Source organism: Podarcis liolepis (assembly GCF_965112155.1).
Source record: "Podarcis liolepis genome assembly, chromosome: 1".
Classification (NCBI taxonomy): Eukaryota; Metazoa; Chordata; class Lepidosauria; order Squamata; family Lacertidae; genus Podarcis; species Podarcis liolepis.
In genome coordinates, this window is record NC_139554.1 from 74,126,343 (window position 1) to 74,148,080 (window position 21,738).

The 21,738-nt window shown below is 46.7% G+C and overlaps 2 protein-coding genes across 3 annotated transcripts in view; one reads left to right on the forward strand and one right to left on the reverse strand.

Annotated features, from left to right (window-relative positions):
- Nucleotides 1-13,683, reverse strand: part of TSPAN32 (tetraspanin 32) — a gene marked incomplete at its 3' end in the record, with an annotated part of 35,887 nt that extends 22,204 nt beyond the window's left edge. The window contains exons 1-4 of one of the 2 annotated variants that reach the window (XM_083493837.1): nucleotides 13,105-13,683; nucleotides 6,753-6,852; nucleotides 4,728-4,848; nucleotides 3,503-3,600 (exon numbers count right to left, since the gene is read on the reverse strand). In XM_083493837.1, the coding sequence (XP_083349963.1) occupies nucleotides 3,503-3,600; nucleotides 4,728-4,848; nucleotides 6,753-6,818 (285 nt within the window). In that variant the 5' untranslated portion in view covers nucleotides 6,819-6,852; nucleotides 13,105-13,683. Of the gene's footprint in view, nucleotides 1-3,502; nucleotides 3,601-4,727; nucleotides 4,849-6,752; nucleotides 6,853-13,104 lie in introns of those variants that run through there. The other variant, XM_083493838.1, reaches the window with a different exon arrangement.
- A 1,274-nt stretch (nucleotides 13,684-14,957) lies between these two features.
- ASCL2 (achaete-scute family bHLH transcription factor 2) lies at nucleotides 14,958-20,394 on the forward strand. The gene is made up of 2 exons (XM_083493994.1): nucleotides 14,958-17,841; nucleotides 19,472-20,394. Exon 1 carries the CDS (start codon nucleotides 17,065-17,067, stop codon nucleotides 17,794-17,796), a length of 732 nt encoding a protein of 243 aa, XP_083350120.1. The 5' UTR covers nucleotides 14,958-17,064; the 3' UTR covers nucleotides 17,797-17,841; nucleotides 19,472-20,394.
- The last annotated feature ends 1,344 nt before the right edge of the window (nucleotides 20,395-21,738 follow it).

A 21,738-nucleotide genomic window follows, 5' to 3' on the forward strand; every position in this document is an offset into this window, starting at 1 on the left:
TACTGACAGCTGCACAAATGAAGCAAATCAAAATATATGAGGCCTGCTGGCTAGTAAATCCCAGCAAACATATGAAGCAACAATCTTGCTCACCTATCTTGCCCTTCAGTCGGTTGCCTTCCCCATGCCTGCTGCATGCTCTACAACAGGAGATGCCAATGTGGTGTGCTCCAGATGTTTTGGACTACATGCCTCATCTTCCCTATTAGTCTTGCTGTCTGGGGCAAATGGGAGAGTACCACCTTGGCAATCTGCTCCACAAAGCGTATCACCCATTCCACCTTTTCCTGTTTTTGTTCCCTGACTTTCTATGCTACCCCATCACACCCCTACCTCCTCTTTCCCACCTTTCTCACTCCACCGCTTTCTGTCCCTCCACCCTCTCTCTCTCTCTCTCTTCTTTCTCTCTCATCATTGCCAAGCACAACCCTGCCCAGCCCCTGTCCTCTTTCCCTCTCACATATAATCCCATCCAGCACCCAACCTGCCTCTTCCCTCATGCATGTGCTGCACCCAGAAGGCTTCACTGCACAGGACTCAAGAGAACATTGTTTACCGGATCGGCAAAATGCAACATATTTAAACTAATTGACTCTACAAGCCGAAACAGTGAACACCATTCAGTGCAGGAAAATGTAGTTAGTCTGAGGAGTGTGTTTTAATTGAAAGGAACTATGTGCCCTCTAGTGGTATAACAGCGAATATCATGTCTAGCAATATGGGCCTGATTTCCTTTTTCCCACATAGATTATTTGGGATCATCTGTTTATACAGCACCATCAGTGAAAATTGTGCTGTGCAGAGTAACATAAACAGAAAGAAGGGAAGGAGAGGGGAATATAAAACAGGTGATGAATATGCAGGCACACACAGAGACAGCGGCCTGTTGAAGAGGAGGACTAAGCGTTTAAGTTAATGAATGGGGAACCCATGGCTCTCTAGATGTTGCTGGGCTCCAACTCCCATAAGTCCCAGACAGCAAGGAAAACAGTCAAGGATGATGGGAGTTGTAGTCCAATGGCATCTGGAGGGACACATGTTCCCCATTCCCAGTTTAAGTGAACGTTTTACTGGAAGACTTAGGTCAGGCATAGGCAAACTCAGCTCTCCAGATGTTTTGGGACTACAATTCCCACCATCCCTGACCACTGGTCCTGTTAGCTAGGGATCATTGGAATTGTAGTCCCAAAACATCTGGAGGGCAGAGTTTGCCTATGGCTGAAGTAGGTTTTGATTTGGGAACAGAGAAAGGTAGCATCATGTTGGTGTTTGAGGAGAATGTTCTAGCTATTAAGAGTCTGTGGTGTATTTACACTAGTGATAACCAAGGTACAAGTGAGTGTGAAGCATACCTTGAAAAAAAATCAGCTACCTGGTTAGATGCATCCAACTCACTATGACTGTGGAAATAGAAGGGCCCTCTATGACACTGATCCCCTCACTCTGCCCATATATTACAGTGACAACATCTGGGCAAAGAGGAGAGGGGGAATCTAGGAGGTGGTATTAACTGAGCTCTCCTGTGGCTGCAAAGAGGATGCTAGCATATTCTTCAGACACATGCCAGGACATTTAGGCTACACAAGGTGGCTTTAGTGCCCTTGTGCAGCAAGCATGCTTTAAAAAAAGCAACCTCAAATCTTTTGCAGTAAGGAAAGTGATTGGGGAATGCACTGGGGAGGGTGCAGTAGCAATTGATTGATGTGACATGGTATAACCTTCCTTCAAACAAAGTAGAATGAATGCTCAGCAAACAGGCAATCTGGAAGCAATGCAATAAGGTTTCTATTTCCACCCCCCCCCCCGGCTCAAGTAACCTGAGGCCAAGACATCAACAGTCTTAGTCATTCCTATCTCTGCAAGCCAGAATTATATTTACTAACGCAGTCCTTTGGACAATGCTGAATGAAAGAAGTGAACATGCTCCAATTAACTAACATTTCAGGTGCATTTGGATATTCCACTGCAGCGAAATAAACCAATGGAATCAATAACATTCAGGGCTTTCCCTGACTTCCTGCTCTGAGAAAAGCAAAAGACAAATGCTTTCTCCACTCAGACAGCAGGCACCAACACTTTCTGAAAATCTAATTATATTAGGCCTGCTTTACTACTAGTTGCTTGCCATCATCTGAGGGCAGATTTCTATATATAATGTTTTTCCTTTACAGAGGAAGTGGACAGGAACGGGCAGGTACAGTATGCAGGGGTGGGGGACAGGAATTCTACTGCAATGGCTTTGTTCTTCCTCTAATGCCAGAGGCGGAATGCCTCTGAATGCCAGTTGCCGGGAATCACAATGGATGTAGCGGTGGTGTCAGCGTGTTCCACTCTGCAAGATCACTTGAGAGTTTGGCAAGATCTCACGAGATCTTGCCAGAAGCCAGAAGCCGGCTGGCCCTGCTTAGGTTAATTCCACCCCAATCTCAGTCTCTGGGTACCCTCCCCCTGCTGTGCCATACATGCTTGAAAGTGCTACATACATGCCTATCGGGTTGTGAGATGGAAGTTCCACTCGTGTGCTGCTTTGGAGGTGCTAGATGTGAGAAACAGCAGCACAGCGTATCAGGCCAGAAGCATCTCTTTGCATGAGATGGCCTCTGTATCTTGCTCTGTTATGTATGTCAGAGGCTGCACTGGGCCATTCCTGATATCAGATTGTCTTAGGGTATGTGAAAATGGATAGTATGCCTATCTCCAATTGTTCAGTTTCATTGATAACACTCCTATCTGGTGCAACACATTTGTGCTGATAAAGACAATGTAAAAAATTACAGGCTGCATCGTTTGCTATGTCTTCTGTGCACAATTTAAAATCCTTATACAATCATACCTTGAGTTGCGTTTGCTTCATGCTGAGGTTTTTCATGTTATGAATGTGGCAAACTTGGAAGTGTTTACTTCCGGGTTTGCTGCTTAGCAATCTGCGTGCTTTGCGCATGCACAGATCACTCTATCACGTTACGCGTCACGCGCACGGACCTTTCAGGGTGTGAATGGCACCCCGGAACAGATCACGTCCGTAAGTAGAGGTATCTCTCTTTCTTACTCTTTTAAACAAACTTAAGAGAACAATGATAGACCCCACAACCAGGGAAAGACTGGGTCAATGCTATGGTCTTTGCATCCAAAGCCGTGACTAATGGAGAAGGAAGAGCTGTTGGGATGTTAATATTGTGTGCCTTTTCATCCTACACCCAGGTTGTATATATGTGTAAATAAAACCATAAATCCTAAGGACACCACAGTCTCCACTGACCTTTCATTCCAAGCAAACTAAACCCTGGGTAAGCACTGGAATCTCTTGGTGTTCAGAGTCTGGGGTGCACGCAACACTTTCAATGAGTTGTAGGGTAAGCAGCTTGCAGCACCTCTTACTCCATAAGAGCACAAGAAGAGGCCTGTCGAAACAGACCTCAGGCCTGCCTAGTTCACCCCTCTATTTCCAACAGCATCCGGGGACCGAGTCCCCAGTTCAGACCCATGCTGTGCCCCTACTTACCGCTGCCATGGCACTCTCCAGTTCTCTCACCGTGGCAACAACACTCAGTAGGGCAGCAACGATCAGAAGGATGCTCAGGCATATCCCAGCAAAAAAAACTGAGGAAAGGGAGATGTACAAGTGAGTAGGCCAAAATATCGTCAATGTAAGAAGTTCTCCGCTCAATTCTGACTATCCAGTTGTAGGCAGGAACCTTCCCAAAGTTGAAATCTACATTACAGCAAGACTTTCCTTCAACCAACGTCTTGTTCTGCAGCCAAGGAGTTTTCCGAAGCAGTATTTTCTGAAGCAGCTGGATTCTAGCAGTTGTATGAAGGGACTATTTGGTATTTTTCCCTTGAAAACAATATTGCCCCGCCTTTGTGTGTAAGAAGCAAACTCTCAGGGCTGATTACACTAATCTTTACGTGAGGCAGGTAAGCCAAGAGGTTGCCAGTGCAATTATCAATCTTCCAGTGAAGAGATGGAAATTTAGTTGTCACCATCCTCGGGACTGTTAAAGTTGGGTTTTTTGTTTTTTCCAAAGATTATAAGCATACAAATACCAAACACAGAACTCACAAATAATCCAATACAGTTATACCTTTGGCTCCCCCCCCCCCTTTTGTGGTTGCTTCTTTAATTTCAGTTTTTTATACTGCATTTCCCACATTACTCCCCTTTTAAGTTATTCTTTTCCTTCTCTTAATAATCATTTTGAACTGCTTGTTTTAGGTTAACCCTTCTTCTATGCAGCCATTTCAATGTTATGGCCTATATCACAAATAACAAGCTTGCAACTATAAAAATGGCTGAGGCCAAAAATATAGGATCACATCAGGAAAATAAAGCCATTCTGCTGGTGGAAACCAGCAAAAGAATTCCTACTAGTACCATGGGGCTTCCCCCGCTCTCCCCCTCTACTCACTCCCCAACCATCCCCAAATTTGCTCTGGAGGGTCAGGGGAACCCTCAGAACGACTTGCAGGGTGTGGAGAAGGGGGTCTTCCCATGAGACAAACAGAACTGCTTGTGCTAACAGAACCATAGCCTTGGTGCTACCTTGAGTTCCATGCCAACGATTCCATTAAAGTTATGTAATAACCTTAATAACGTGGGGGGGGGGGGAGGAAGGGCAAGGAAATATGAACGCAAACAAACCCCCACTTAAGCAGCTAAACTGGCCAGTTTTAACTGTTTCTTACAACAAGATATAGAAATCTTGAATCCAGTGCCCAGAACTTGCCTCCACGGTGAAGCAAAGTTCTTTTGTAGAGGTTCGTCTCCAAAGAGACCTCACTGATGACGGTGAAGTGCTTCCCATAGTAGGTGATAATGGTCAGTATGGTGAGGGAGACCCCAAGCACCTGAAAAGAGAGAGGAAGTCAGGGGGGGGTGCGGAACAGAAGGGAAAGCACACAAATCGGGCAACAGCTATGACCTTTTGGCACATTTTATATTATTCTTTATGTACAAGGTTTTAAAATAGGCTCTAAAGCCACTCTAGTGTTTAGTTTAGCCCTGGGGTGTGTGGTGCTCTCAGACACACTTTTGGTGCCTGCTACGGTTCCTTGTTTCTCCTTTCAAAAAGAAAAAAAATTAAAATGAGATTTTTTTAGGGAGGAGTGCCTGCTTTGAAGGGCATGGGTTGACATTTATTTAGTCATTCATTCATTCATTCATTTTTGGGTCTGTGTGGGTGTCCTGTCTGGTTGTGGGTGGTGGTGATGGTGCTCTGAGAACCTCCAGTTTTTCTTCTGTCAAATGGTGCTTGTGCTAGTTGTGGTGCTTGTGCTAGTTTATTCGATTTCCAAATGTGTCCCCAGGCCCCAAAAGCTTGAGGCCCCTAGTTTAGCCACTGCCAATTACTAAACTCCAAGGGGAAAGAATCCAATAATGAAATCTAAAAGCACCTGAAAATATTTTTTTTTAATTCAATGAGCTTTTAATGCTCGATTTCTGTTTGAAACTTATGTGTGTTGTGATTGCTGCTTTTAGATTATATTAGTGTTGTTGTTGTTGTTGTTGTTGTTGTTGTTGTTGTTATTGTTGTTGTTGCTGCCCTGATGTTGTTGCTAATTTGTCTACATTGTAAGCTGCTCTGGGTGGCCTGTGAGCAGAAGAGTGGATACAAATATTTAATCGTCCTCATCCACATTATATAGTTTCCTTCGTACAACCAGAACAGAATCGATCAAACAGCATGTAAAAACACAGCAGCGTCCCAGATCAAAATTGATTTACTTCAAGAGCCAGCAATATCTTGACTTGAGGTAAAAAGAAAATTGCAGAGCAAATGAAATGGAACCTTCAATTGCGTCGCCTGAGGCGTCAGGTAAAGAGATGGGGTCTGACTTCACAGTAGTCAAAGCTGGGGCTCTTTTCTGGCTTGCTATTGCAGTACTACAGCAAGTGAAGGTAGAGGGCAACAAGGGGAGCACGCTGACCAGTTGAATAAAGAGAGAATGGGAAGTAGCTCCGATCGGCTGCCTTGCACAATTTCAGTTGCAGCTGCAGGCCTGTGAATCATCACGCTGACGCCAAAGTAAGCTAGGACAACAGAGGGAACTAATGGGACCCACCCCAGTCGACAGAAGGAAGGTGAGCCCTTGAGGTGAAATAGGACCTCAACCCCTTGCAGCTCCTTAACTCTTAGTCCCCAACACAACTCACAGCAGAAGGCTTTGTGGAGAGGTGTGCTCGCTCCCAGTCCAAGCTGCAGCCCTGCAGGGTGATTTTTATTGCACCAGTGACAAATTCTCAAACACGTCCACTAATGATATGAAATATAAGAAGGCAGAAGGCCAGGTTTTCAAGAAGTACTCTCTGTCCAAAATAAATGCCTTTCCAGAGCTTTGTCTCCCAAGATATCAGAAACGAGGCTTACTTCTGAAATGGTTTATATTCTATCCTTTCACAATATATATATATTTTAAAAAAGATAAATAATTTAACTGCATATTCACCATACTAAATTAACTTTTCTTTCTTAGCAACTGTGTTAAGGCTGCAACATCTGCTGGTGTGACATTTCTCAAGGACTTTTCTCACCACATTTAGAAAGACAAATGGAGAAACCACAAACCTACGGATAAGAGCCGGCAGTGCTGTAAAGGATTGATAAGACCCCCGAAACACATTGTTAAGTCCTGCAGTTTAACTACACCCTCCCAGTATCTATTTTAAAAATTACATTCCATTGTTTTCTTTATGAAATTAAATTCCCACATCTAATAACAAATTGGTGTTTTATTCCTGCACAATCTCTTACCATCACAAAGAAGCTGGCCACCAGCAGCTGACACTTCACAGCTCGGACCCGGTATCTCTGCCCCATGCCTTCCTCTTCTCACCACTTACTGGCAATCTTTCTGTTGGAGAAGTTGCAAAAGAGTCTGTTTAGAAAGAAGGTTTGACTTACAGGAGGTGCTTGCCCCACTGCATCTTGGGAAATGTAGTGCTAGTACTTACCAACTATCCCCTAATACAGTTACACATGATTGCACTGACTTTGTGCTTCTCCAAGAGTTTCATTTTAATAACTCACAAAATGTAAAAAGTTTCCCCGTGAACTTTCCCCCCAATGCTATTTATACATACAGAGAGCCATGTATGTCTGTGCATACATGACAAGCATTTTCACCCACTGTGGTGTAGTGGTTCAAGTGCTGGACTAGGAGCTGGGAGACCAGGGTTCCGATCCCCGCTTGGCCATGAAGCTCACAAGGTGATCTTGGGCCACTGACTGCCTCTCAGCCTAACCCACCTCACAGATTAAATGAGAAGCGGTGAACCATGTATATACCACCTTGAGCTCCTTGGAGGAAAAGGTGGGATAGAAATACAATAAACAAATACACGAATCAAGCCTAGTTTAAAAATGAAACCTCACAGGACCATGTTTATGCAGATACCAAGCACTGCAATGTCTGGGAGCACTATATGAATTGGCAGGATGGTACCATTCTGGAGGAAGGAAGTCATGATAGATAAAGTGCAGGACATTTGCCAGAGTCTGAGAGCTAACTCAAAATCTTATCTAGGAAGTTCATCCACAGGAAAAAAGAAACAGGCAGGTGGACAGGAAGGGTACTCTGCGCGCTAGGCTCAGAAACAAGATGATGTCAGAAGTAACACAGAAAACATGGGAAGACGTAGAGGCACAATATTTTAAAGGGTGAGGCAGGGGCTACAAAAAGGCAGATAAGAGAGTGGTTTGTGTTTTTGGATTACCATATATTTTCTTTACATTGACTTAAAATTTATTTTCCTCCTTCTCTCTATAGTGTCATCTTACACCACCTTCCATGAGGAGGTTGTTTTGATATTTCAGGGAGTCCTACTATGCATGGCACAAACACTGGCAGGTGCAACACAGTTTGGAAGCTGGGGGCCCTTTTTCTTGGTGGACCTGGGTAGGAACAGTGAACAGGAACAGTGCTGTTGGAGAGTCTCATTACTCATATGCGAAATAGATTTTGGTTACAACAAAAGCTTAGAAGATTACACACAAACCCCTTCACTTTAAATATGTAACATCACCTTTGTCTTCCCTCCATTTCCTCTCCGTAACCTAAAGTGGGAAGTGAGAGCTGGACTGTAAAGAAGGCTGATCGCTGAAGAATTGATGCTTTTGAATTATGGTGCTGGAGGAGACTCTTGAGAGTCCCATGGACTGCAAGAAGATCAAACCTCTCCATTCTGAAGGAAATCAGCCCTGAGTGCTCACTGGAAGGACAGATCGTGAAGCTGAGGCTCCAATACTTTGGCCACCTCATGAGAAGAGGGGACTCCCTGGAAAAAACCCTGATGTTGGGAAAGATGGAGGGCACAAGAAGAAGGGGACGACAGAGGACGAGATGGTTGGACAGTGTTCTTGAAGATATGAACATGAGATTGACCAAACTGCGGGAGGAAGTGGAAGTCAGGAGTGCCTGGCGTGCTCTGGTCCATGGGGTCACGAAGAGTCGGACATGACTAAACGACTAAACAACAACAAAACCTAAACTTTTAGACCAGGCATGTCCAAAGTCCATTTCGGGGGCCTAATCTGGACCTCCGGTCGATTTAATCCGGCCCCCATGGTAGTAGTGGTAGCTCTGGTTAAGAACTTAATTCGTTCCGGAGGTCCGTTCTTAACCTGAGGTACCACTTTAGCTAATGGGGCCACCGCACCGCCGCCGCATGATTTCTGTTCTCATCCTGAAGCAAAGTTCTTAACCCGAGGTACTACTTTGGTCGGCCCTCACGCATGTTCACTTCATCAAATCTGGCCCTCTTTGAAAAGCGTTTGGGCACCCCTGTTTTAGACCATAAAGGAAATCTGGGAGTCAATTCACTTTGTCCACTAGAGGACCTCAGAGACTAAAAGAAGCATTTTTGTTTCCTCCGTTCAACTGCAGTAGTAGCTCTCCGAACAGGACCTTAAGCTGCAGCTTATCTACATGGAACAGGGAAATGTGGTGCATGAGCGAGTTTGTGGTCCTCGTATGATTTATGCTGGTGACGTCCACATTTCAACATTCGGGCTTCTGTATTGTCAATACTGGTGTTCACAACTGGGGGAAATTCAGCAGGTGCAGCTTGTCATCATATTATGCTTCAGGGATTTAAACAACGGCACCTTCCAAAATATGTACAAGTATTATTATGATTTAAAAAACCCAGAGATGAATAAATCTGTTTTAGGGTGGCTGGATGCGGAAGAGGGCAGGATTTTCAGCAGCTGCAGCTTGTCACGCAACGACTCCATGCCTCTCTCCTCCTTTCCTGCCATGTCTAGGCAACTAAATGTGTACTGTCACATCATTATGGTTTGTTGCCTGCTTCACCTCACAACATCCGGTGTTGGTCCTGGGGTGGGGCAGCGTACAGTGTGATGACATCCTATCATATGTTGCATTTACACAGACATTACAAAGAAAGTACAGGGGGCAAAGAGATATGAAAGGGTAGAGCACTGTAATTGGCTGAAGAAACCAATTGTCTCCTGAGACAGAAAGATGCCAATATATGTCTTCTTTCCCTCCTTTCCTGTTCCATTTTTGAAATTTTGTCTCACTGCACCCCACTCCAAACTTTCTTCTGTATGCTGAAGCTCATTCACATGAACACATTTGTGTGTCTAGATACAGCTTTCGTATACATTTGCTCCGACCCCCATCTCAGCACATGCAATTGGATGCATATCAAAGCAGTCACATGATTGCTCACCATGAGCAAATCTTACCATTTACAGTGCAGGTCTGTGTCTACTCGGAAGAAAGTCCTGTTCCATTCTGTGGAGCCTACTCCCAGGTACATGGGGTTAGGATTGCAACCCAAGTTATTCCTGAACACATTTCAATAGAGATGGAGAAGCTCCCCTAGGCTCATTTTGGATTAGGACTAGCAATTGAAAACAAAAGTAGCCAATGTCTGGGAAACGTTCTAAATCTGGTCACACCTGTCACTCTCATGAGCCTCCAAATTCACTCCCTTGTAAGACTCCAGCCATTTCTTAATGTACCTGATCAGCTGTTGACCTAAGTGGGAAAGTGCTTTATCTTCTCCTGCCGTGGAAAATGCTGTCGCTATGATGGCAGAAGAGATGTTAGGAGTCTCTCTCCTCTGTCTGTCCCCAACAGTTGGAACTCTGGGAAATGTGATTTTCCTGCCGTGAACACCTGCCATTATCAGATACACTGAGGAAATTACATTTCTTCAGGGCTCCAGGTAATAGCAAGGGGAAAGGAGGGAAGAGAAAGAAAAGGGCAGAAAGAGAGACATGCTCAGTCCTTTAGCCATAATAGCACTTGATGCCCTAATAGCAGCCTGGAAAGCAGGTCAACAAGCCAGGTAAGATGGTGGGAGAAATTCTCCTCTATCTTGCTTTAGAATCAAAGCAAGAGAAGAACTGGGGTGTGCGTGTCTGCCATATTGCTTGTCTCATGTTTAAGGTGAGCATTGACAAAATGCTGCAACATCTTCAGCGCCTCTTTTGTAACCAGCTGAAAAGTGGCTATTTCTTGTCTTCTACTCCACCACACTTCTGAGTGTATAGCTTTAAAGCCATACTGAATATCAAGTTGGGTGGGAAGCTGCTGCATCAGTTAGCTTGGATTAACTGATCTAGTGTAAAATCTTGTACATGACTTCGAGAGAATGGGAAACCTACAGCAGCAGCAGCAGCAGCAGCAGCAGCAGCAGCAGCAGCAGCAGCAGGTCTTTGAGAAAAAGCCTTGTGGGAATGAAGTGGGAGGTTTCTTGGGATGATAACATCTTTACCAGCAAGTAACCCTGCCTTCTGGCTGTGCTGTTGTTACCTTACCCTCTTTCCCTCCCTTTGTGATATGTGAAGCCAGCAGCAGAAAGGTAGGAATGAGAGGGACCTTTACACTAGAGGAGCTCAAACTTGGAAAGGTGTTTTCCAATTTGTGCAAGCAAATCAGATGGCTGCTGGATGCGCAGGGCATCTAGAAGCAGCCAAAACTGTCTTTGGAGTGTTCTTGGAATATGCTTTGGCTCACAGTTGAATTAGAAATTGCCTGAAAAGACAGAGGAGTTAATATATTTTGGCTGCAAATTAGCAGACCCTGTTTTTCAATAACCAAGCCATAGACCCCCCTACTTTTGAAATTTTTGATTTCTCTATGGTATATTTTGTTATGTGAAGAGTACCACGGACCACCAAATGGGAACCTCTGACATAGACTGTATGCCTTCTATTGTGCTGGGGCATCAACAACTATTTGCAGAATGAAGTTTTAGTACACAATCAAGCTAAGAAGCCATAGGTGGTTCATTTGAGTCTTGGGTACAGTTGAATTCAGTCTGACCCTCTGGCTCACTAGCAGCTCAAAGACTAAATCCCACCACTCTTTCCCTGATAAGAACTTTCCTTTTCACCCTTCTGTATTTTAGATCTGGTGTGACACCACCACCAAGGATTTGAATCTTTGGGGCATTCTTTTGAGAACGGGTTCAAAGCAAGCAAGGAGAAAAATAGTCTCAAGGCCATTCAGATCTTCTTTTGCGCGTGAGATTGCAGACGGCCAAAGAAGCCGAGCATTGAAAATGCACCTCTCTTCCTGTAGAAACCGGTCTCCGCAGAGAACAGAAAATTACAGGGGGTGTTGGCGCTGCCTCCGTGCATTCAGAGTCTTTCACCTAGTGGCTATAATATGGTTATGTGCACTTTGGAGTTTGCCTGTTAAAGAGAAGAAAAGCGGTGCCCTATAAATCACCGAGCCCCTTTACCCTCACACCAAAACATACACTAACTAAATTAATTAGAGCAAGCTCCCCTTCACCATCACAATTACCTGGGAACAAAAAGCCCCCACAGCCCAAGCCTGCATTCTCTGGTGCCTCACAAGGATGCATTGTGAGAGCTGATTAACATGCATTAGCAGCTATGCACAATCAAAGCTAAAATAAACTTTTAAACCCAGGCCTGTCTCCTTTTCAAGAAAGGAAGGAGCGGAAGGGGTTGCCGAGGCAAGGCGGGGAGAGCGGTTGGGTCTGCCAGGCTTAACATTCATGACGCGACGGCGGCAGTGAATGGAAACAAAGTTTGACTGTAGCTGGCTTAAAAGAAACCAAACCAAGAGAAAACCCCCACAAAACACCCCCCACTACCACACACACAAAACACAACCCCCTCAGTAACAGGGCGGGTGGGTGTGGGGGAGGTTTTTGTAAAAAAAAAAGTTTTCAAAATGTGCCTTAGAAACCCAAACAGAGGCCCAGGCATTTTCAAATGAATTTAAATGAATAGGATGCTGAGGGAAATGGTGAGGAAAAGCTCGCCCACCTTTAGAAAACGGTACATGTGAACAGAGCACAAAGAGGGAGAAAGTATTCTCTTTCTCTCACGCCCGTTAAAGGATGCACATGCAGTTTCAGCACATGCAGAGAGAGGACAACTGAAGTATGTGAAGGAACATTTAAGGTCATGCGAAATACCATAAAAGCCAGGAAATGTAAAGCTGCCCCAGTGACTTTGTAAGGTAGATGGACGAGCAGGCAGATGGACGGGCAGGCTTGTACAATTAAAACACACACACACAGACATGCTGAAATGATTACTGTTATCTCCCCATGACCTAGTCCTAGAAGTCTGATATTTGGTAGATGTAGCCCAGGGATAGGAGACCTTTGATAGCCTGAGGGCCACATTCCCTGGTTCATGACCTTCCAGAGGGCAGATGCTAGCGATAAAAGTGAGTGGGGCAACAGATAACAACTCTTGCCTTAGCAGCGGTGGCTACATTCCAGCCATGTGTAAGTCACACACACCTACCTCCATCCAGGCATGCTCACATTTCATGTTCCGGCCAGGCAAAAGCACTTGAGGAGGGCACAGAGCAAGGCCAGGGAGGGGTGTGACCCGGGATAGTCTTGACCACTGGACAGAGGCCTAGAGGTCAAGGGCCACAGCCCAGCAGTAGAGCTCCTGCCTTGAAAGCAGAGGGTCCCTGGTTCAATCCCTGGCAGCATCTCCAGGTAAGGCTGGGAGAGGACCTTGGCTGAAAACCTGGAGAGCTGCTGCCAGTCAGTGTAGACTATGCTGAGTTAGTTGGGCCAATTAGGTTGACCTGGTACAAAGCAGGTTCCAACGTGGGCCATGTGCTCTTCCCCACCTGAGATTCCAGACTCCTGGGTTGCAGTGGGACTGGGAAGACCCAACTCCATATCCTCAGTCCTGAAGCTTACTTGGTGAACTTGGGCCAGTCTGGATATTCCCGTCAAAGCTGCTTCACTGTGACGATAAAATGATGGTGGGAGGCCTCCTTGAGCTCATTTGAAGAAAATAGGGATATAAATGCAAAAATAAATATGCATGAAAATAAATGAATAAGCACCTGTATAAGTGAAATGTTTCTAGGCAAGGCAAAAATACCTTAACTTGTTGTGTAAACGGTAACACTGTGTACTTTTCAACAGTTGGTACGCAGATAGGCCAAGACACCTGCAAACCTCAATTTTGACTTCAAAGAAGCAAAATAAATTACACTCACTTGTGTTTTTTGACATATGAGTGTGGATTCCCCCACAAGGGGTGGGGCTGGGATTTCTGGGATAGGTACTCCTGGCAAAAAGGTAGCTCTGCTTCTGCCCGGCCCCAAAGATTCACCTGAAAGCTCCAGCAATAACCCACACAGCCATGAGGTTCAGTGGGTGACACTGGGCCAGTCGTTGCCTCTCAGCCTAACCTACCTTGCTGGGTTTTTGTGGGGATTACCGTATTTTTCGCACCATAGGACGCACCAGACAATAGGACGCACTTTGTTTTAGAGGGGGGAGAACAAGAAAAAAAAAATCTCCCCCTCTCTGCCCAGCGCCCCTTCAGCGAAGCGGCAGGAGGCACTGCGCAGAGAGGGAGAGAACTTTCCCCCTCTTGTTTTCCCGCCCTAAAACAAGGTGCAGTTTAAGGTGCATTCAGGCGGCTACCTTGGAAGCCTGGAGAGCGAGAGGGGTCGGTGTGCACTGACCCCTCTCGCTCTCCAGGCTTCAGGTTCCTTTCGACCTGCTCTTTGGGGCTGGCGGGGGGAAGCCCACCACCAGCCCCAAAGAGCAGGTCAGGGAGCAGCGGAAAGGCGCAGCAGAGAGGCTCCTGCCATAGCCTCGCGTCACCTCTCCAGCCGGGAGAGGGTCGCGGGGGGCTGCTTTAGCCCCGCGCGCGCTCTCCCGGCTGGAGAGGTGACATGGGGCTGTAGAGGCTCCTGCCATAGCCGCGCGTCACCTCTCCAGCCGGGAGAGGGTTGCGGGGCTATGGCGTCTTCGCTCCATAGGACACACACACATTTCCCCTTCATTTTTGAAGGGGAAAAAGTGTGTCTAATAGAGCGAAAAATACGGTAATTGAGGGGGGAGACATTAAGTCCTTAGAGAAAAAGGTGGGATACAAATGCAATTAATAACAACAACAATACAAGCTGCATGTTATAGGAATTCAATTGGTACCACTCTCCCCAATATGTTAAGGCAGCAGTGGTCAAATCTGCCTCTGTTAAAAGCCTACAATCTTGAACTAGCCATCAGTGGTCTGTCTACAGCCTTCAGTTTAGTTCCCTGCAGAAATCCAATAGGCTACTTTATTCTTCGACATGATGCCTCCTGGGGAGCTTTTGGTGAAACAATCAAGCTGAAGTTGATTTTCCACTCTTAAATTGTTGTAAGGAGCCCCCAAATTAAAGTGAATTTTCTACACCAGGGGTCGGCAAATCTTACCGTGCATGGGCCGGATCACTCCCGTGGAGATCCTCTGCGGGCCAGACAGGCGCAGCGTGATGCCAGAAATTGCGTCCTTGGCGCCGGAAATTGCTTCTGCACATGCCCAGATGCCAAAAATTGCACCTGCGCAGAAGCGATTTCTGTCATCTGGGCATGCACAGAAGCGATTTCCAGCACCACGGACATGGGCAGACGCGATTTCCGGCGTCTGCACATGCACAGAAGTGATTTCCAGAGCCACGGAAGATAATCCTCATGCCATGCCATGCCCGTTTAGCGCAGTGCGTGGGGACTCGCACAGCGGACAACTCGGTTCTGAGGCAACTCATGGGCTGGTTAAACGGCCTCTGTGGGCTGCTTCCGGCCCATGGGCCTCAGGTTGCCTACCCCTGTTCTATACCTTGTTTAGTGTTTAAACACAGCCAAACAAAATTTTCATGAAGAAACTTTTCAACCATCTGTGAGAAAGAGGCTGGATATCGTCAACCCATGCTAAATCAGTTCTGGGGCAGAGATGATGCTCAGAAGAAAGTCTTCTGTTAAATTCTCCAGGTAAGAGACCGGGGGTGAATAACCTTCTTACTGCTGCTGCATTTGAAGACCACCATGGCCAGAATGAGAAACATTCCCAGTGTTGCAATCTGCCGCCCTCTTATGTTTCATGGTCTTCACACTGACAGGTTCCAACTTCTGGCTAAGCACTAGATTGTTCTCAATCCACACAGTACAAGTGCTGAATCCAATGCAAGATTTGCTAACACTGCTATCTCGTGCCAGAAGGGGGAAAGAACCAGATTGTTCCAATCCAGATTAAAAGAGCGATGCAGTATATTTTGGCAACAAATCGTCTTTTAAAAAATCCCTCTTTCAAAACTACAGCTGATGAAAGACTTGTATGTGGCAATTAAATAAGTGTTGCATAGAGGGCTTGTTGTTGTATAAACAACTGTACAGAACTGAGTTTGCAAAGGGGACCAAGAAGGCAATGTTTTTATTATCGTTGTGTATCACTTTTAGCCAGAGAACATACAGCCAGATAAAGTTTTTCCATTTACATTAAACAAAGTGATCCTGAAAGGACAGGTTAATTCTTCCATTCATTTGAACCTGAACAAGAGAGGAAAAGACACTTAGGGGTGTGTGGGTGACATCAATGTTATGTAAATGCTTTGGCGCTCTGCATCTCCCCACCCCCGAAAAGACAAAATGGTAATCAGCATATGGAGTGGAAATATGGGATCACACCCTTTCGAAACAAACAGCTGTACCCATGAAATTTCCCCACACCATCTGGGCTTCTGGGGTGCCCAAAGTAATGAAAACAACCTCAAACATTTGAAGTTGTATGCGCCCAGTCTATGGAGAAGGCAGAGAATCCACTCTGCATGCAGAGGGTCTCTAGCTCAATCTCCAGGTGGCATCTTCAGGTAGGGCCAGGAGAGCAACCTGTCTGAAACCCTGCAGAGCTGCTGCCAGTCAGTGCAAACAATACTGAGCCAACATGGATCAAAGGTCTAATTCAGCATAAGGCAGCATCTTATGCTTTTATGCAGCTATGCAACTGAAACCCTGAAGACTGGGGCACACCTCGCCCCAAGTGCATTGTAGCACCTGCACAGCAGGCCCTGAAATCCTAGGACCTAGCTGTCTGTCCAGGTGGACACAGTGCAGAGCATGCACCTTGGGTCTGGCTCAATATTAAGACTCCCAATACAGACGCTACTTATGTTAGCAGCTGAACTCCCAAGTTCCTTAAGTCGTGTGTGGGGACAGAGCTTGACGACCAGGCGCTGCTCGCTCAGGTGCTGGGCGAAGCGCTCGCGCAGCCCCCGGCCGGGCCGCTTTGGGATGCAAATGAGGCGCAGCGCGTGCGCCTGGCGAGGAGGAGGAGGAGGAGGGCTTGTTTATGGAACCTGGGCCGGGAGCCACGCGCCGGGCGCGCGAAGTTGCCAAGCGAGCTTCCCATTGGGTGGGAGGAGGCTCGGGAGCCAAGCGGGCGGCGGGGGGTTGCGCGCGGGGTGTGCGGCGCGCGCCGCGTCGCGTGCTGCTGCTGCCGGGGGCCCGCGAGCGGCGGCAGCAGCGCGTGTTGATAAGGGGCAGAGCGACGAGGCGCTGGCTGCAGAGGTGCCTGGGCAGCGCGCGAGGAGCAAGAGGGAGGGAGGGAGGCACGAAGCGAGAAAGGAAGGAAAGCAAGAGGGGACGGAGCGCGCCCGGGTCCAGCGCCTTCCCAGCGCAGCCGGCCTTCACCTTTGCATCCCAAGGGAACGCCAACTCCAGCCTGCCGCCGCCGCTTCTATTTTGCGCGCCAAACTCCGGATCTTAGCGAAGGCGCCGAGGCCGAGAGCCGGGAACATCGATGCCCCAAGATGAACGGCGGGGCGATCGCGACGGCCACGCACCAGGCGCCTGGCGAGAGTTTCCCTTTGGGCGGCTGCAGCGGCGCCCACCCGGGCTCCTCGTTGGCTCTCCGGCTGCAGGCGGGACCCTCTCCGTCGGGGCAGCCTCCGCAGTGGGGCGCTGCTAAAGGCGGCCCCGGCCCGGCCGCGCAGTCCTCGTCGCGCTGCAAGAGCGCCAAGCGGCGCTCCAGTTCGCCGGAGCTGCTGCGCTGCAAGCGGCGCTTGGCGTTCCCGGGCCTGGCCGGCCAGGCGGGCGTCGGCGGGGCCGCGGCGGTGGCGCGGCGCAACGAGCGCGAGAGGAACCGCGTCAAGCTGGTCAACCTGGGCTTCCAGACGCTGCGCCAGCACGTGCCCAACGGCGCCGCCGCCAAGAAGATGAGCAAGGTGGAGACGCTGCGCTCGGCCGTCGAGTACATCCGGGCTCTGCAGCAGCTCCTCGACGAGCACGACGCCGTCAGCGCCGCCTTCCAGGACAGGCTCCTGCAGCCCGGTCGCATCGCCGCCGCCGCCTGCGCGGGCGGGGGAGGCTGCAGCGGCAGCTCGTATTCCTCCGCCTCGCCCTCCTTCGACGGCCGCGACGGCAGCTCGGTGCCCGGCTCGCCGCGCTCGGCGTACTCCTCGGACGAGAGCGGCTACGAGGGGGCGCTCAGCCCCGAGGAGCAGGAGCTGCTCGACTTCACCAGCTGGTTCGGCAGCTACTGACCCCCAGCCGCCACCGCCGACTCCGTCGAGGGAGCTCGCTCTCCGGTAAGCGGCAGAGAGGGGGCCCCGTCGGACACAGCGGCACATGCTTCGCAGTATAGCTGCATGGGAGGAGGTCGTAAGCGCGCCACTGTTTCTTCGTAGACTTGTAGGGTTGGAAGGTATCCCCAAGGCTATCCGACTTCTGCTTTAAAACCTCCAAGGAAGGAGCTCACCACCTTCTCAGTTTGAACAGCTCCATACTGTCAGGAAGTTCTTAATGCCAAGGTTGCAGGTTTGATCCCCATATTCCCGGTTTGCTGGGGGTTGGACTAGATGATCCCCAGGGTCCCTTCCAACTCTACAGTTCTATGGTTCTTAGTGGTAGTCTTTTCATTGAGTCATTTCAGGGTAAAACTCTCTTCACATGGCACACATAACCTGTGTTTTTAAACAATCCCCTGCTCCATTGCTGTGTCAGCCAGGGTTAGACAGTTATGCCCATGCTGCAGCAGCACGCTCCTGTCAACCTGGATTGGGATTTTGGCACATGATCAGACAGGTGATCTGAAGCTGATCTGGCCAGGGTGGCAGGGGCAGCGTGCACACAACTGGCCCATCACTGACCGGCGTAGCTGGAAGTTAGCACCAAATAACTGAAACCGGCCGCTGCAAGTCAAGACATTCATGTGAATGACTCAGATGTTTTAATATTGCTTGCATGCAAAACTTTCCAGTGAAGGCTGAAATAAATTGACTGAAGCTGGTAATGCAGAAGCAATTCAGTGGTGCTAAAGCTCCACTGAAATGAATGAGGCTACCATGAAAATGGGCTTAGTGTTGGTGTTCTCGGTGGTCTTAATGCACTATTGAATATGGCTCTCTTCATGGGGAGGGCCACCCAAATCAACTTCACTTCAAAGGTTTGTGCCAATAGTTTTACATAACTTATAAACATTCAGATCTCAGGATGGATACCGCTTGCAGTCGAATTGTTTCTCATCCTGAGTTTTGTTTGAGTTGGCAAGGGCATTGCATCTGCCGCTTACCTGTGTTTCTCATTTGGAAAGAAGAAATATATAGGTTAAAAATGTTTTGGGGTGAGTTTGCCTTGCAGGATAACTTAAGAGTGCAGCCCTGTACAACTCCGAAGTAAGGCCCACAGAGTTCAGTGTGGCTTACTCCAATCTCTCAGGTGTGGATATAGGATTCCAGTCGAATCCCTCCAGTTCTAAATAGTTTTGTAGGTCCTATCAATTTCAGTGAAATTTGCGTACAGGTACGTTCACATACTGGTGCTGACATGCAAGAAATTGTTGGTCAGAATCCTGCCGTTTACAAGCCCAGTTATATTTTCTTAAGGAAAGCAGGAAAAGGCTAGATTTAGAAGACACCAGTTTTCCTGACAAAATAGAGGTGACTGTGTTGAGAAATGCTATATATGTGTACCACATTTTGCTTGGAGAAGAGACAGCAACAGTGCAATCCTATATACGTGTATTCAAAAGTAAGCCACACTAAGCTCAATGGGACTTACTGCGCCCTGAATTGCTTTAACGGAACTTGTAGAAGAGGTCTACACTGCATGGATTAGTCTAGCTATGTGACCAGGGGAGAAAGCCCTGGATGGCTCCCCTCAGCCCCGCTGGATCTGTCAGTTATGTCCTCCTAATGGCCTTTCTGTTTTCTTTTGTAGCAACACTGAAAGGAGCGCTGTGTAGAACTTCAGTACCTCATTGTCCCAGGCACCCGTTAAGATGCAGCAGAAGAGCAACAAGGACCCTTAATTTAACATGCTTCCTACTTCCTGTGAGCCTCATTGCAAAGGATATCGAACGCTCAGATCCTTGTGACATCTGACATTGTTCTTTCATGAAACAAAAGACTAGTGGCTTGTGATCTTCCTTTCTTTCTTTTTAAAAAAGTGCAATTATGTAAATAGGTAATAGGGGCCAAAGATTATACCTGCTGTTGTACAGTAGTATATGGTGCCCCCTCTTGAGTTCTTGAATTACCAATGAAAAAGCTTATTTCTGATTCCAGTGGCAGATGGAGATTACTGGGCTTCCACACTTAATATGTGCATAGTTTTTATATGGGAAGGGGTGAAATAATTAAAACTTGATGCTTCCTTTTTTCTGAATGGGAAGGGGACTATTGCCATGTCAGAAATTAACTTTATATGTGTAACTTGAACTGCCTGTGTGAACACTGTTGATATGAAGACTTATTTTTGTACAAAAAATCTCTAGAAATTGCAATTGGAGAGGAAATATTTGTAGAAGTCTGTTGCACCCTTGACTTCTTAACACTGCCAGCTAGGACGTTTTGAGACCTTACACAACTTAGATAAAGTTTCCTAACATTTTATACTAAAGGAGTGTAAAACTGTTTGTGTTGAATATGATGTCCCAAGACTTTGTTTGTATTTTGTTTTTGGGTCTGGTGTGAAGGTTCAATTCTCTGGAGAAAAACAACAACCCTGAAGTTTTATTTTTAATGTATTGAAGGTATTTTTGTATGCACTTGTTAGGATTTGTTGAGATGTATATATGCAGTTTTTAAAGAGTATCCTATTTTATGTAAATCAACTTTATAAATAAAATCTATTTATAAATAGCCTTTGTTATCATAGCTGTCTTATTATGTTCTCCTGGATGTGGGAAAGGGAAAGCTACAGAAGCAGATTAATACTGTTTTTACCTTTGTTTAGATTCATATTCATAATCTGGGTTCAGATGTCACATTGAACCATGGTTCAGTGTCACTTAATGAGCCTAGCCTCTGCTTGTATACTTCCCTCCTTTCCTATGCAACCAGGGTGTGGAAAGCTTTCCCTTAACCACAGTTTGTTGTGTTGTCCAGTGTGTCAAAACTCATCAACACTTAACTACAGTTAATTGCCAGAGGGAAACTTAAAATTGTGGTTTTTAGGTGCTGGCTTCTTGAAATCACCCATAGTTAGTGTTAGCCAGAGTTTCTGGTTCAGGCAACCCAGGAAGCTGTGATTAACTAAATGTGGAAGTGGAAGATTCTGAACCTGGAGACCTGGGGGAGGCTATGCTCAATCATGTCATGCTAAACCGAGGGTGGAGAATCTGTGGCCCACCAGATAATGTTGGATTCCAACTCCCACCGGCCCTAGTGAGCATGGCCAATGGTCAGAGAGGATGGGAGTTTTAGTTCATTAGCATATAGAGGGGCTCAGGTTCTCCACTGTTAGTTTAGTATGATGCTCAAATCTGGTCATGGATTACTTAACATTGCTATATGTAGCCTTAATGCTCGTAAGTGGTTTGTAAGTTCTCCCTGTTGCACCTACACAGTATTAGAAGGGATTTTAGGCTCCTAATGTCTATCCTATTCAGAGACACCAAATTTACCAAAGTAAGTAATTCAGTGTTCATTTTTACCCAACTTTTCTTGGAGTAAAAAAAAAAGGAGTTTGCAGTATTTGTATAGGTAAAATACTTGTGTGATAGAAAACTGTGCACCTTTTACACTGAGAAAATGGGTGTAGAACGTACCTGCTGCTCCTGCCTTCAGTTGCTGGCATCAGTCTCTCACTTGGGTCCCCATCAGAGATAAAGACCAAATACATAGCACAATTACTTTATTAACTAGTGCTTTTAATATTTGCATGGCAAAGCATTATAGCATATATTTAAGCTTTGTTGAGCGGGACAGGATTTTTGTGTTCAAGTGCTTAGATGTATACACCTCATACCACTTCTGATGAAAAATTTACAACAAAGACCTCAATTATTATGGATGGCATCTATATTTCCTTTATTCAATGGAAAAGGGAAACATTTTTGTGAGACTACACAAGAAAAACAGCCACTGTATGTCACCTTAATTACTAATTATGCTATTGAGCCAGAAATTGCAAGTCCAAGAACTATTTTATAGGAATACTGGCCCATTGAAGAGTAGCTTTGGGTCTAATTTCTGTTGCAAACT

What these genes read in the sequence shown, in the direction of transcription:
- ASCL2 (XM_083493994.1), top strand. Translation starts at nt 17,065, where the DNA reads ATGAACGGCGGGGCGATCGCGACGGCCACGCACCAGGCGCCTGGCGAG.